The sequence below is a fragment of the Pelophylax lessonae genome (assembly GCF_965119305.1).
Source record: "Pelophylax lessonae genome assembly, chromosome: 11".
NCBI classification, from domain to species: Eukaryota; Metazoa; Chordata; class Amphibia; order Anura; family Ranidae; genus Pelophylax; species Pelophylax lessonae.
The window spans coordinates 164892038-164907619 of NC_138778.1; the positions used below are offsets into that span (position 1 = coordinate 164892038).

Genomic DNA, 15582 nt, shown 5'->3' on the forward strand with positions numbered 1-15582 from the left:
GCCTTTTAGGGGTACAAACAATAGTAATTGGGGCCTAGTGTGGTTGTGTACGTGTGATATACATACACTTTTTTTGGATCATATTTTCTATTCCGCTATTTAATCAAAAACCTTTGGGGATCAGTTAAATTGGGGGATAGTCTGTGTTGGTACGTGTGAGAGAGATCCACCTTTCCAAGTTGTTGGGGTTCATCTCATACTTCTGAAGGTTTGAGGGTGCTGCCTGTTCCATACCCCCCCTACTCCTCATCTAGCCTTTTAGGGGTACAAACAATAGTAATTGGGGCCTAGTGTGGTTGTGTACGTGTGATATACATACACTTTTTTTGGATCATATTTTCTATTCCGCTATTTAATCAAAAACCTTTGGGGATCAGTTAAATTGGGGGATAGTCTGTGTTGGTACGTGTGAGAGAGATCCACCTTTCCAAGTTGTTGGGGTTCATCTCATACTTCTGAAGGTTTGAGGGTGCTGCCTGTTCCATACTCCCCCTACTCCTCATCTAGCCTTTTAGGGGTACAAACAATAGTAATTGGGGCCCAGTGTGGTTGTGTACGTGTGATATACATACACTTTTTTTGGATCATATTTTCTATTCCGCTATTTAATCAAAAACCTTTGGGGATCAGTTAAATTGGGGGATAGTCTGTGTTGGTACGTGTGAGAGAGATCCACCTTTCCAAGTTGTTGGGGTTCATCTCATACTTCTGAAGGTTTGAGGGTGCTGCCTGTTCCATACTCCCCCTACTCCTCATCTAGCCTTTTAGGGGTACAAACAATAGTAATTGGGGCCTAGTGTGGTTGTGTACGTGTGATATACATACACTTTTTTTGGATCATATTTTCTATTCCGCTATTTAATCAAAAACCTTTGGGGATCAGTTAAATTGGGGGATAGTCTGTGTTGGTACGTGTGAGAGAGATCCACCTTTCCAAGTTGTTGGGGTTCATCTCATACTTCTGAAGGTTTGAGGGTGCTGCCTGTTCCATACCCCCCCTACTCCTCATCTAGCCTTTTAGGGGTACAAACAATAGTAATTGGGGCCTAGTGTGGTTGTGTACGTGTGATATACATACACTTTTTTTGGATCATATTTTCTATTCCGCTATTTAATCAAAAACCTTTGGGGATCAGTTAAATTGGGGGATAGTCTGTGTTGGTACGTGTGAGAGAGATCCACCTTTCCAAGTTGTTGGGGTTCATCTCATACTTCTGAAGGTTTGAGGGTGCTGCCTGTTCCATACCCCCCCTACTCCTCATCTAGCCATTTAGGGGTACAAACAATAGTCATTGGGGCCTAGTGTGGTTGTGTACGTGTGATATACATACACTTTTTTTGGATCATATTTTCTATTCCGCTATTTAATCAAAAACCTTTGGGGATCAGTTAAATTGGGGGATAGTCTGTGTTGGTACGTGTGAGAGAGATCCACCTTTCCAAGTTGTTGGGGTTCATCTCATACTTCTGAAGGTTTGAGGGTGCTGCCTGTTCCATACCCCCCCTACTCCTCATCTAGCCTTTTAGGGGTACAAACAATAGTAATTGGGGCCTAGTGTGGTTGTGTACGTGTGATATACATACACTTTTTTTGGATCATATTTTCTATTCCGCTATTTAATCAAAAACCTTTGGGGATCAGTTAAATTGGGGGATAGTCTGTGTTGGTACGTGTGAGAGAGATCCACCTTTCCAAGTTGTTGGGGTTCATCTCATACTTCTGAAGGTTTGAGGGTGCTGCCTGTTCCATACTCCCCCTACTCCTCATCTAGCCTTTTAGGGGTACAAACAATAGTAATTGGGGCCTAGTGTGGTTGTGTACGTGTGATATACATACACTTTTTTTGGATCATATTTTCTATTCCGCTATTTAATCAAAAACCTTTGGGGATCAGTTAAATTGGGGGATAGTCTGTGTTGGTACGTGTGAGAGAGATCCACCTTTCCAAGTTGTTGGGGTTCATCTCATACTTCTGAAGGTTTGAGGGTGCTGCCTGTTCCATACTCCCCCTACTCCTCATCTAGCCTTTTAGGGGTACAAACAATAGTAATTGGGGCCTAGTGTGGTTGTGTACGTGTGATATACATACACTTTTTTTGGATCATATTTTCTATTCCGCTATTTAATCAAAAACCTTTGGGGATCAGTTAAATTGGGGGATAGTCTGTGTTGGTACGTGTGAGAGAGATCCACCTTTCCAAGTTGTTGGGGTTCATCTCATACTTCTGAAGGTTTGAGGGTGCTGCCTGTTCCATACCCCCCCTACTCCTCATCTAGCCTTTTAGGGGTACAAACAATAGTAATTGGGGCCTAGTGTGGTTGTGTACGTGTGATATACATACACTTTTTTTGGATCATATTTTCTATTCCGCTATTTAATCAAAAACCTTTGGGGATCAGTTAAATTTGGGGATAGTCTGTGTTGGTACGTGTGAGAGAGATCCACCTTTCCAAGTTGTTGGGGTTCATCTCATACTTCTGAAGGTTTGAGGGTGCTGCCTGTTCCATACTCCCCCTACTCCTAGCCTTTTAGGGGTACAAACAATAGTAATTGGGGCCTAGTGTGGTTGTGTACGTGTGATATACATACACTTTTTTTGGATCATATTTTCTATTCCGCTATTTAATCAAAAACCTTTGGGGATCAGTTAAATTGGGGGATAGTCTGTGTTGGTACGTGTGAGAGAGATCCACCTTTCCAAGTTGTTGGGGTTCATCTCATACTTCTGAAGGTTTGAGGGTGCTGCCTGTTCCATACTCCCCCTACTCCTCATCTAGCCTTTTAGGGGTACAAACAATAGTAATTGGGGCCCAGTGTGGTTGTGTACGTGTGATATACATACACTTTTTTTGGATCATATTTTCTATTCCGCTATTTAATCAAAAACCTTTGGGGATCAGTTAAATTGGGGGATAGTCTGTGTTGGTACGTGTGAGAGAGATCCACCTTTCCAAGTTGTTGGGGTTCATCTCATACTTCTGAAGGTTTGAGGGTGCTGCCTGTTCCATACCCCCCCTACTCCTCATCTAGCCTTTTAGGGGTACAAACAATAGTAATTGGGGCCTAGTGTGGTTGTGTACGTGTGATATACATACACTTTTTTTGGATCATATTTTCTATTCCGCTATTTAATCAAAAACCTTTGGGGATCAGTTAAATTGGGGGATAGTCTGTGTTGGTACGTGTGAGAGAGATCCACCTTTCCAAGTTGTTGGGGTTCATCTCATACTTCTGAAGGTTTGAGGGTGCTGCCTGTTCCATACCCCCCCTACTCCTCATCTAGCCTTTTAGGGGTACAAACAATAGTAATTGGGGCCTAGTGTGGTTGTGTACGTGTGATATACATACACTTTTTTTGGATCATATTTTCTATTCCGCTATTTAATCAAAAACCTTTGGGGATCAGTTAAATTGGGGGATAGTCTGTGTTGGTACGTGTGAGAGAGATCCACCTTTCCAAGTTGTTGGGGTTCATCTCATACTTCTGAAGGTTTGAGGGTGCTGCCTGTTCCATACTCCCCCTACTCCTAGCCATTTAGGGGTACAAACAATAGTAATTGGGGCCTAGTGTGGTTGTGTACGTGTGATATACATACACTTTTTTTGGATCATATTTTCTATTCCGCTATTTAATCAAAAACCTTTGGGGATCAGTTAAATTGGGGGATAGTCTGTGTTGGTACGTGTGAGAGAGATCCACCTTTCCAAGTTGTTGGGGTTCATCTCATACTTCTGAAGGTTTGAGGGTGCTGCCTGTTCCATACTCCCCCTACTCCTCATCTAGCCTTTTAGGGGTACAAACAATAGTAATTGGGGCCCAGTGTGGTTGTGTACGTGTGATATACATACACTTTTTTTGGATCATATTTTCTATTCCGCTATTTAATCAAAAACCTTTGGGGATCAGTTAAATTGGGGGATAGTCTGTGTTGGTACGTGTGAGAGAGATCCACCTTTCCAAGTTGTTGGGGTTCATCTCATACTTCTGAAGGTTTGAGGGTGCTGCCTGTTCCATACCCCCCCTACTCCTCATCTAGCCTTTTAGGGGTACAAACAATAGTAATTGGGGCCTAGTGTGGTTGTGTACGTGTGATATACATACACTTTTTTTGGATCATATTTTCTATTCCGCTATTTAATCAAAAACCTTTGGGGATCAGTTAAATTGGGGGATAGTCTGTGTTGGTACGTGTGAGAGAGATCCACCTTTCCAAGTTGTTGGGGTTCATCTCATACTTCTGAAGGTTTGAGGGTGCTGCCTGTTCCATACCCCCCCTACTCCTCATCTAGCCTTTTAGGGGTACAAACAATAGTAATTGGGGCCTAGTGTGGTTGTGTACGTGTGATATACATACACTTTTTTTGGATCATATTTTCTATTCCGCTATTTAATCAAAAACCTTTGGGGATCAGTTAAATTGGGGGATAGTCTGTGTTGGTACGTGTGAGAGAGATCCACCTTTCCAAGTTGTTGGGGTTCATCTCATACTTCTGAAGGTTTGAGGGTGCTGCCTGTTCCATACCCCCCCTACTCCTCATCTAGCCTTTTAGGGGTACAAACAATAGTAATTGGGGCCTAGTGTGGTTGTGTACGTGTGATATACATACACTTTTTTTGGATCATATTTTCTATTCCGCTATTTAATCAAAAACCTTTGGGGATCAGTTAAATTGGGGGATAGTCTGTGTTGGTACGTGTGAGAGAGATCCACCTTTCCAAGTTGTTGGGGTTCATCTCATACTTCTGAAGGTTTGAGGGTGCTGCCTGTTCCATACTCCCCCTACTCCTCATCTAGCCTTTTAGGGGTACAAACAATAGTAATTGGGGCCTAGTGTGGTTGTGTACGTGTGATATACATACACTTTTTTTGGATCATATTTTCTATTCCGCTATTTAATCAAAAACCTTTGGGGATCAGTTAAATTGGGGGATAGTCTGTGTTGGTACGTGTGAGAGAGATCCACCTTTCCAAGTTGTTGGGGTTCATCTCATACTTCTGAAGGTTTGAGGGTGCTGCCTGTTCCATACTCCCCCTACTCCTAGCCTTTTAGGGGTACAAACAATAGTAATTGGGGCCTAGTGTGGTTGTGTACGTGTGATATACATACACTTTTTTTGGATCATATTTTCTATTCCGCTATTTAATCAAAAACCTTTGGGGATCAGTTAAATTGGGGGATAGTCTGTGTTGGTACGTGTGAGAGAGATCCACCTTTCCAAGTTGTTGGGGTTCATCTCATACTTCTGAAGGTTTGAGGGTGCTGCCTGTTCCATACCCCCCCTACTCCTCATCTAGCCTTTTAGGGGTACAAACAATAGTAATTGGGGCCTAGTGTGGTTGTGTACGTGTGATATACATACACTTTTTTTGGATCATATTTTCTATTCCGCTATTTAATCAAAAACCTTTGGGGATCAGTTAAATTGGGGGATAGTCTGTGTTGGTACGTGTGAGAGAGATCCACCTTTCCAAGTTGTTGGGGTTCATCTCATACTTCTGAAGGTTTGAGGGTGCTGCCTGTTCCATACCCCCCCTACTCCTCATCTAGCCTTTTAGGGGTACAAACAATAGTAATTGGGGCCTAGTGTGGTTGTGTACGTGTGATATACATACACTTTTTTTGGATCATATTTTCTATTCCGCTATTTAATCAAAAACCTTTGGGGATCAGTTAAATTGGGGGATAGTCTGTGTTGGTACGTGTGAGAGAGATCCACCTTTCCAAGTTGTTGGGGTTCATCTCATACTTCTGAAGGTTTGAGGGTGCTGCCTGTTCCATACTCCCCCTACTCCTCATCTAGCCTTTTAGGGGTACAAACAATAGTAATTGGGGCCTAGTGTGGTTGTGTACGTGTGATATACATACACTTTTTTTGGATCATATTTTCTATTCCGCTATTTAATCAAAAACCTTTGGGGATCAGTTAAATTGGGGGATAGTCTGTGTTGGTACGTGTGAGAGAGATCCACCTTTCCAAGTTTTTGGGGTTCATCTCATACTACTGAAGATTTGAGGGTGCTGCCTGTTCCATACTCCTCCTCCTACTGCTCAACCATCCTTTTAGGGGTACAAACAATAGTAGTTGGGGCCTAGTGTGGTGGTGTACGTGCGAGATACATACACTTTCTTTTTGATCATATTTTCTATTCCGCTATTCAATTAAAACCTTTGGGGATCAATTCAATTGCGAGATAGTCTGTGTCGGTACGTGTGAGATCCACCTTTCCAAGTTGTTGGGGTTCATCTCATACTTCTGAAGATTTGAGGGTGCTGCCTGTTCCATACTCCTGCTCCTACTGCTCAACCATCCTTTTAGGGGTACAAACAATAGTAATTGGGGCCTAGTGTGGTTGTGTACGTGCGAGATACATACACTTTTTTTGATCATATTTCCTATTCCGCTATTCAATAAAAACCTTTGAGGATCAATTGAATTGCGGGATAGTCTGTGTCGGTACGTGTGAGATCCACCTTTCCAAGTTTTTGGGGTTCATCTCATACTTCTGAAGATTTGAGGGTGCTGCCTGTTCCATACTCCTCCTCCTACTCCTCATCCATCCTTTTAGGGGTACAAACAATAGTAATTGGGGCCTAGTGTGGTTGTGTACGTGCGAGATACATACACTTTTTTTGATCATATTTCCTATTCCGCTATTCAATAAAAACCTTTGAGGATCAATTGAATTGCGGGATAGTCTGTGTCGGTACGTGTGAGATCCACCTTTCCAAGTTTTTGGGGTTCATCTCATACTTCTGAAGATTTGAGGGTGCTGCCTGTTCCATACTTCTCCTCCTACTCCTCATCCATCCTTTTTGGGGTACAAACAATAGTAATTGGGGCCTAGTGTGGTTGTGTACGTGCGAGATACATACACTTTTTTTGATCATATTTCCTATTCCGCTATTCAATAAAAACCTTTGAGGATCAATTGAATTGCGGGATAGTCTGTGTCGGTACGTGTGAGATCCACCTTTCCAAGTTTTTGGGGTTCATCTCATACTTCTGAAGATTTGAGGGTGCTGTCTGTTCCATACTCCTCCTACTCCTCATCCATCCTTTTAGGGGTAGAAACAATAGTAATTGGGGCCTAGTGTGGTTTTGTACGTGCGAGATACATACACTTTTTTGGATCATATTTCCTATTCCGCTATTCAATAAAAACCTTTCTAGGGCAAGATCTTAAATTACAGAAATATGAGGAGACCGTCAAATAAGGGCCGTGGCCTGGGTCGTGGTGCTGCTGGTAGAGCTCCTGTTGCAAGGAGAGGACATGGTCGATCTGTGCCAGCTACACGCACAAGTGAAACACCTTCCTCAAGTGTGAGTAGGCGACAGAACCTGCATCAGTATTTGGTAGGGCATCAAACGCCCCTAGAAGTGATGAGGCCAGAACAAGTTGAGGCGATAGTAGATTGGTTTGCTGCTGACAGTGCCTCCAGTTCCTTCACATTGTCTCCCACCCAGTCTACTGCAGAAAGGTCAGAGTTGGCACCTGCAGCCAATGTCCAACCGTCTTTCACCTCACCCCCTTGCAAATCAGGCCAGCAGTCTGAGCCCCAAGCCATACAGCAGTCTCTTATTCTTTTTGAGGACTCTGTCAGCAGGGTTTCCCAGGGCCATCCACCTAGCCCTGTCCCAGAAGTGGAAGAGATTGAGTGCAGCGATGCCCAACCACTTATTTCTCAAGATGAGTACATGCAAGGATCATCGCAGCACGTCTCCGATGATGACGAAACGCAGGTGCCAACTGCTGCGGCGTTCAGCATTGTGGAGACCGACAAGGAGGGCAGGGGTGAAGACTGGGTGGAAGATGATGTGGAGGACGATGAGGTCCTCGACCCCACATGGAATGAACGTCATGCAGGTGACCTGAGTAGTTTGGAGGAAGAGGCGGTGGTCGCACAGAGCCACCAGCACAGCAGAAGAGGGAGCAGGGTGCAGAAGCGGAGCGGCCGTGCCCTAGACACTACGCCCGCTACTGCCCAACGCAGCAAGGGAACGAGCGCACCAAAGTCAGCTCAAAGGAGTTCTCTAGCGTGGAAGTTCTTTAGAAAATGTGCTGATGACAGGACACGAGTGGTTTGCACCCTGTGCAATCAGAGCTTGAAGCGAGGCATAAACCTTCTCAACCTGAGCACAACCTGCATGATCAGGCATCTAAGTGCAAAGCACGAGCTGCAGTGGAGTACACACCTTCAAAACCAAGAAACGTCTCTGGCTCATCCTGCTTCCTCTTCTGCTGCAGTCTCGGCCGCTCCAGCCACATCTGTAGTGATACCGGCACCTGCCACCCCGCAAACAGACGATCTGTCAGCAACACCACCACCTGGGTCACCAACAACCATCTCCACAATGTCCCGTGGAAGCGTTCAGCTTTCCATCTCCCAAACACTTGAGAGGAAGAGGAAGTACCCCCCTACCCACCCGCGATCCCTGGCCCTGAATGCCAGCATTTCAAAATTATTGGCCTTTGAAATGCTGTCATTCCGTCTGGTGGAGACGCACAGTTTTAAAAACCTTATGTCGGTGGCTGTCCCACAGTACGTCGTGCCCAGCCGCCACTACTTTTCCAGGCAAGCCATCCCTTCCCTGCACAACCAAGTGGGGGAAAATATCAGGTGTGCACTGCGCAACGCCATCTGTGCCAAGGTCCACCTAACTACGGATACGTGGACCAGTAAGCACGGTCAGGGGCGTTATATCTCCCTAACGGCACACTGGGTAAATGCAGTGGCGGATGGGCCTGAGGCGGATAGCAATTTGGCGCATGTCCTTCCACCACCGAGGATTGCAGGGCGCTTCAGTTTGCCTCCTGTTCCTAACTCCTCCTACTCCGCTTCCTCATCCTCTACCGCCTCCTCATCCGGACAGCGTAACACCTTCACCACCAACTTCAGCACGGCCAGGGGTAAACGACAGCAGGCAGTTTTACAACTTGCCTGTTTGGGGGACAAACCACACACCGCGCAGGAGTTGTGGAGGAGCATGGAACAGCAGACAAATGAGTGGTTGCTGCCAGCGAGCCTCAAGCCCGGCCTGGTGGTGTGCGATAACGGGCGAAATCTCATAGCAGCTCTGGGCCTAGCCGGTTTGACGCACATCCCTTGCCTGGCGCATGTGCTGAATTTGGTGGTGCAGAGGTTCCTTAAAAACTACCCCGATATGTCAGAGCTGCTGCAGAAAGTGCGGGCCGTTTGTGCGCACTTTCGGCGTTCTCACCCTGCTGCTGCTCGCCTGGCAGCGCTGCAGCGTAACTTCGGCCTTCCCGCTCACCGCCTCATATGTGACGTGCCCACAAGGTGGAACTCCACCTTGCACATGCTGGAAAGACTGTGCGAGCAGCAGCAGGCCATAGTGGAGTTTCAGCTGCAGCACGCACGCGTGAGTCGCTCTGCGGAACAGCACCACTTCACCACCAATAACTGGGCCTCCATGCGAGACCTGTGTGCCTTGTTGCGCTGTTTTGAGTACTCCACCAACATGGCCAGTGGCAATGACGCCGTTCTCAGCTTAACTATCCCACTTCTATGCCTCCTTGAAAAAACAATTCGGGCGATGATGGAAGAGGATGTGGCACAGGATGAGGAGGAGGAGGAGGATGAAGAGGTAACATTTCCAAGGCTTTCAGGGCAGTCATTCGCAAGGGGCTCCGAGGGTGGGTTCCTGCACACGCAAACGCCAGGGACGCAATTGTCCAGCAGGGGCACAGTTCTGGAGGATGAGGAGGATGAGGAGGAGGAGGAGCTGGAGGAGGAGATGGAACCATGTTCACAGCAGGGTGGCACCCAGGCCAGCTCATGGCCATCACTGGTGCGTGGCTGGGGGGATACAGAGGACACGGACGATACACCTCCCACAGAGGACAGCCTTTCGTTGCCTCTGGGCAGCCTGGCACACATGAGCGATTACATGCTGCAGTGTCTCCACAACGACCGCCGAGTTGCCCACATTCTAACTTGTGCTGATTACTGGGTGGCCACGCTGCTGGATCCCCGTTACAAGGACAACGTACCGTCCTTAATTCACTCACTGGAGCGCGATCGCAAGATGCGCGAGTACAAGCGCACGCTGGTAGACGCCATGCTGCTGGCATTCCCATCTGACAGCGGGGCCACAGTGGAAGCACAAGGCAGAGGAGGAGGAGGAGGAGGTCGCCAACGCAACCAGGGCACCGCCAGCACCTCAGAAGGCAGGGTTAGCATGGCCGAAATGTGGAAAAGCTTTGTCAGCACGCCACAACAAACAGCAGCACCAGCAGCTCAGATGGAACGTCTTAGCAGGAGGCAGCATTTTACCAACATGGTGGAGCAGTATGTGTGCACACGCCTACATGTAGTGAATGACGGGTCTGCCCCCTTCAACTTCTGGGTCTCCAAATTGGGCACATGGCCTGAGCTTGCCCTTTACGCCTTGGAGGTGCTGGCGTGCCCTGCAGCCAGTGTATTATCTGAACGGGTATTTAGCACGGCTGGGGGCGTTATAACAGACAAGCGCAGCCGCCTGTCCAGAGACAATGTGGACAAGCTCACGTTCATTAAAATGAACCAGGCATGGATCCCACGGGACTTTTCCGTACCTTATGCAGAATAGCAATGGATACCGACCTTACCCACCCATTGTTCCATTTTTGCTCTTTCTCACTCTTTTGGGGTGTACCCTCATTTAAAATTTTTGAAAAGAAGCAGTGTTGGCTACCTCGTCCTCCTCCTCAGGGCCAGATTAATGTAGGGGCTATTGGAGCTGCAGCTCCAGGCCCCTACCTTTTATATAGGCCCCGGGTTGGCCATATTCACTGTTACCGCTCTTCTGTCACTTGTAAACACAGAAGTCTGGCTTCTATGCTCGCTTCCCCAGGCAGCACCCTCAGAACCTCCCCACACAGCGTGAAGGCCGGACAAGGAGGGACAGTTGGCGATGCATGGATGTGTTTATGGGCTTCAGAGACAGCATCCCATGTTGAATTAGGCATGCATGGCTGCACCCTTCCTCCTCTGGGTGCATGGCAAGGCACGGCCCTTAAGGCCCTTCAAAATCCTCAGCACCAAGCCCATGATGCTGTTAATCCGGCCCTGGTCCTCCTCCACCGCCGCTTCCACCTACACCGCCCATAGGTGTGCGCAGCCTATTGCATTAAGGTGTGCACCCCAAAGTTGAAATACACATGCATGTGTTTGCCAGCAGGGAGAGTAATGTATCGGGGCCATGTACCTGTAGGCAAGGAGAAATAGAGCAGAGCAGGTCCCAGGGAGATCTTTCCCATCTCCTCACTGGCAATGCTATGTGCCCTAGGTGATTAGGGTGTGCCCAGGCACACCCAGCACACCCTGTGCGCACGCCTATGTCACCGCCACATCCACCACCACCTCAACCTCCCTCCTACTCCATATGGGCCTCGTCCTTCAGAGATGAAGAAGAACATTGTTTTATTTTTCTGGTTTTTTTTGTTGTTTTAAGTTATTTCCCTATCCACATTTGTTTGCAGAGCACTTGCCATGCTCTTAATTACGTTTTGCTGCCATTTGCAGCACTCTAGCCCTTTCCTTTGGTGTTTTAGAGCCATTTTAGTGCCTTAAAGTTCGGGTCCCCATTGACTTCAATGGGGTTCGGTGTCCGGGAAAAGTTCGGTAAAAGTCCGGGACACGGACCCGGACTTTTTTTTAAAGTTCGGCCGAACCCGTCGAACACGGACATCTAGGTGTCCGCTCAACCCTATTCATAACTTATGTTCCCACTTATGAGCTAACAAATCCTGCACCTTCTCATGCATTTGATGTACCCTTCCGAGACAGGATTAGGGCACCACCAGGCATGTTGTTTAAAGGTACTGGGCATTTTTAATGCTTCCGTTTAAGCATTTCAGAAAAAACCCTGTTCCTGACCAAATGTAATTTTTAAAGATTTTGCCTCACATTGATTTCAGTGATGTTAGGGTTCAGCATTCGAAATTTGAAGTTCGCTGAACCCTGCTTGAACCAAACCCAGGGCAACTTGGTTTATCCCCAGTTGTGATTATAATGGGCAGTATTCATGGAATTGTTACCTTCTAGTATACAGTATGCATCACTTTTCTACTTCCTAGTACATAATATCCACCGCTTTGCTTCTTCCTGCAGACTTAGAATCTTTATAAAGCACTATGGAATAAACAGCACACAAGCACCATGTGACATCTTCATATAACCTTTATTAAAAAAGTAAAATGAGGTACTCACAAACATGGTTTATAGACTTGATATATTACATTAAATGGCACCCAGGAAGAGATCTGCTCAACCCTTACTGCACAGAAAAAAATGCCTGTAGTAGATCCTATTAGAGAGAATGCAGCAGCTTTCTCTAGCATTCATAGCTACTGACTGGTTTCAAGGGTGGATCCTTTTCATCAGAGCTCAATGCATAATTATGGGGCACTAGCATCTTCATGGGGACTTTTACTGCTTGTAAAAGTAGATTCACCGCATTAGTAGGGAATTAAACACAAATAACAATACAGATCTAAAAGTTTTACCAAGTTTTTCTTTTTAATTTTTATTATTTGTAAACAGTGATTGTTCAAAAAACATTTATACAGGATGAGCAAGTTTGGGGTGGAGGAACTTGACTGGCCTGCACAGAGTCCTGACCTCAACCTGATAGTTTGGGAGGAATTAGAGCAGAGACTGCGAGCAAGGCCTTCTCCTCCAACATCTGTGCCTGACCTCACAATTGCACTTCTGGAAGAATGGTCATACATTCCCATAGACACATTCCTAAACCTTGTGGACAGCCTTCCCAGAAGAGCTGAAGCTGTTTTGGCTATAAAGAGTGGGCCAACTCAATTAAACAGGGCCATTTTGTTTGTTGTTGATGTATACTGGTGAGTGGATGCCTTTGCTGACACTGTGCTATAGCTGGGTGTCCACTGTGCCCCCAAGTACCTTTAGGGAGGGTTGGGCTCCCTCCAGGCTCACCTGCCCCCTATCTATCCATTAGAGTGCATGTGCTTCCACTGTGGAGACTCTCATAGATTTCAGGAGTTAGCACTGCAGGTAGGGTGCCGTGAAGTGGCCCTGCAGCTTACACATACATTTGCAAATGTGTGCTAACTAAACCCCTGTTTTTAACGCATACTGTTGGACAGGTTCATTCGATTGGTTAGCAAACTGGTTGGTGAATTGAGCTGGGAATTCGTTGTTTTTGTTTCACATGCGTTGTCCTTCCATGTGCTCTTTGCTATGAAGGCCAGTTATAGGTGGGGCAGGGGCCATTTTGTTTGTTGTTGATGTATATTGGTGAGTGGACACACTGGATGCCTTTGCTGCCATTGTGCTATAGCTATGCGTCCAGTGTGCCCCCAAGTACCTTTAAGGAGGGTTGGGCTCCCTCCAGGCTCACCTCACCCCTATCTATCCATTAGAGTGCATGTGCTTCCACTGTGGAGACTCTCATAGATTTCAGGAGTTAGGACTGCAGGTATTACAGGGTGCCGTGAAGTGGCCCTGCAGCTTACACATGCATTTGCAAATGTGTGCTAACTAAACCCTTGTTTTAAAACGCATACTATTGGACAGGTTCATTCGATTGGTTAGCAAACTGGTTGGTGAATTGAGCTGGGAATTCATTGTTTTTGTATGGGTATGGTGTATTGTAATTGTTCCGGCCCTGTCCATACGCAGGTGGGTCATACCGATGACTATATTATTGAGGCCCATTTCGAGAGTTACTCTCACCCTGTCCTCCATAAGGGGATATCCACCCTTTTTCTGTGGTTTAGATGTATTTTGTGGATTAAGTTGACCTCTTTCTGGAGATCTATAGGAGACCCTTCAAAATGGATATGGGTGAACATCCGATGTCTGACCCACATCTTGCACATTGACATCCTGATTCCTCATAACATCACCCTGGGTAATTGTATCCTTCCCAGAATTATCCTTATTCTGCTGTTCCAAAGCTTTTTCCTTTGCCACTCAAAAACATTTCCAGTTTAATAGTCATCTAGACCTCTATTGTACTTTTTTCTTTTCTTAACCTTTTGCTCCTTTTCTTCCTTTTCAAGAAATATCAATAAGTTACTGGATCTCTCTCTATATTCATCACCATTTTCAGAGGGACCGATTTCTCTTTAATAGATTTGATCTCCTCGTTAAGGCGTGATCATTTACTGCTATTTCTTTCCGCTAAAAATTTCAGGAAACTAACTCCTGCTTCATTAAAATTTTTATACCAATCTTCAAGTTCCAATTCGCCTTTTTTGGGGACTCACTTCCCATCTCTGGCTATGCAATATCATCAAATTTTTTATGTATGTCTCAAAAAAGGCAATGTCCCACTGGGTGTGAATCTCGGACACATTGAGATTTTTTAAACACGTGAATAGACCCCCTAGATCTCCCTCATTTTCTTTAGTTGCTTCAAAAACTCCATCAGTGTTACCTACCCTAGTGGCTCTATATTCAAAAATATCCATGGCAAAAAAATTCTATATCTTACTCTAAAATGTAAATAAATGAATAATGTGTCGTAGCGATATCCACACCATCCACAAAGGTATAATGTGTAATGCTTCAGATGACACCTCTACCAAAGATAGAATGCTTGCTTACCAGCTTGCACAGACCTCCTATCACAAAAGGTCAATAGGAATGCTATATTTTTGGGTAAAGATATGTTTAGTCCTCGTTGGAGAGGGAGTTCTCTTGTTAGGGAGATCTCCAGACTTGAGATGTCATGGATACACAAAATGAAATCATATATTCCCTATGGCCTGAACGTAGATGTGAATGTATTTATAGACAACTCTTGACCTTATTAGTTTAGACTTATTAGAATTCTGTAGTTGTGATCTGTTGTGATTCTTAAATTGTAACCTCGGATCTGACTCTCGGATAGCTATTGTGGGGGTGTGATTTTAAATATTGAGGGTGGCTTTTTCTTTCTAGGCATTTACAGAATTTATTAATTATTATTTTTAGGGTTTCCTGAAATATTTACTAGTTTAATTTAATGTTGCCTATTTAGTATATTCTGTCCCAGTCAGCTAGTGGATATGGAACCTGTTTTCAGGTTATGCTTGTATATATTTTTAGGGTGATTTTATTTATGTAGGGATAGGAATAATTTTTATATACCTTTTCAGGATATTTTGAGGCTATTTATTTTTATCCACTAGAAGTCACTTTGAATAGGCTTGGTTGTGACTTGATGGATGGAAATGTAGCACTTGCTGTTATGAGAATTCTGTAATGCAAATGAAGTGGAGCTTTTTTTGGGTAATATATGGTTTGCAATCAGTGGATGCCATATAGATTGTTTTTATGTTATGATTTCATTTAGAGTAATACTATATTTTTAGCTATTTTTACTTTGTTGAAGTTTAGTGAGGAACCCATTGAGGACATTATCAGAATATGTATTTTTCAATGTTTTTTGATTTTATGGGATCTTTAGCCACGAAATGTCGCTCACAATGACTTTAATATTGTGACTCCATTGAGGGTTATGTGGCATTTCCTGTGGCTTAAATTTGGTAATGCCATATGTTTATTTTTGTTTTTTAGCCATTAAATGCCATTTAGGAGGAGTTGATATTATGAG

General features: G+C 45.1%; 1 protein-coding gene across 1 annotated transcript in view; it reads right to left on the bottom strand.

Moving 5' to 3' along the window:
* LOC309567468 (uncharacterized protein) overlaps positions 1-15582 on the bottom strand; it is a gene marked incomplete at its 3' end in the record, with an annotated part of 42255 nt that overhangs the window by 15751 nt on the left and 10922 nt on the right. The window contains exon 7 of the mRNA XM_082272857.1: positions 13847-13946. Within this exon, the coding sequence (XP_082128983.1) occupies positions 13847-13946 (100 nt within the window). The remainder of the gene's footprint in view (positions 1-13846; positions 13947-15582) is intronic.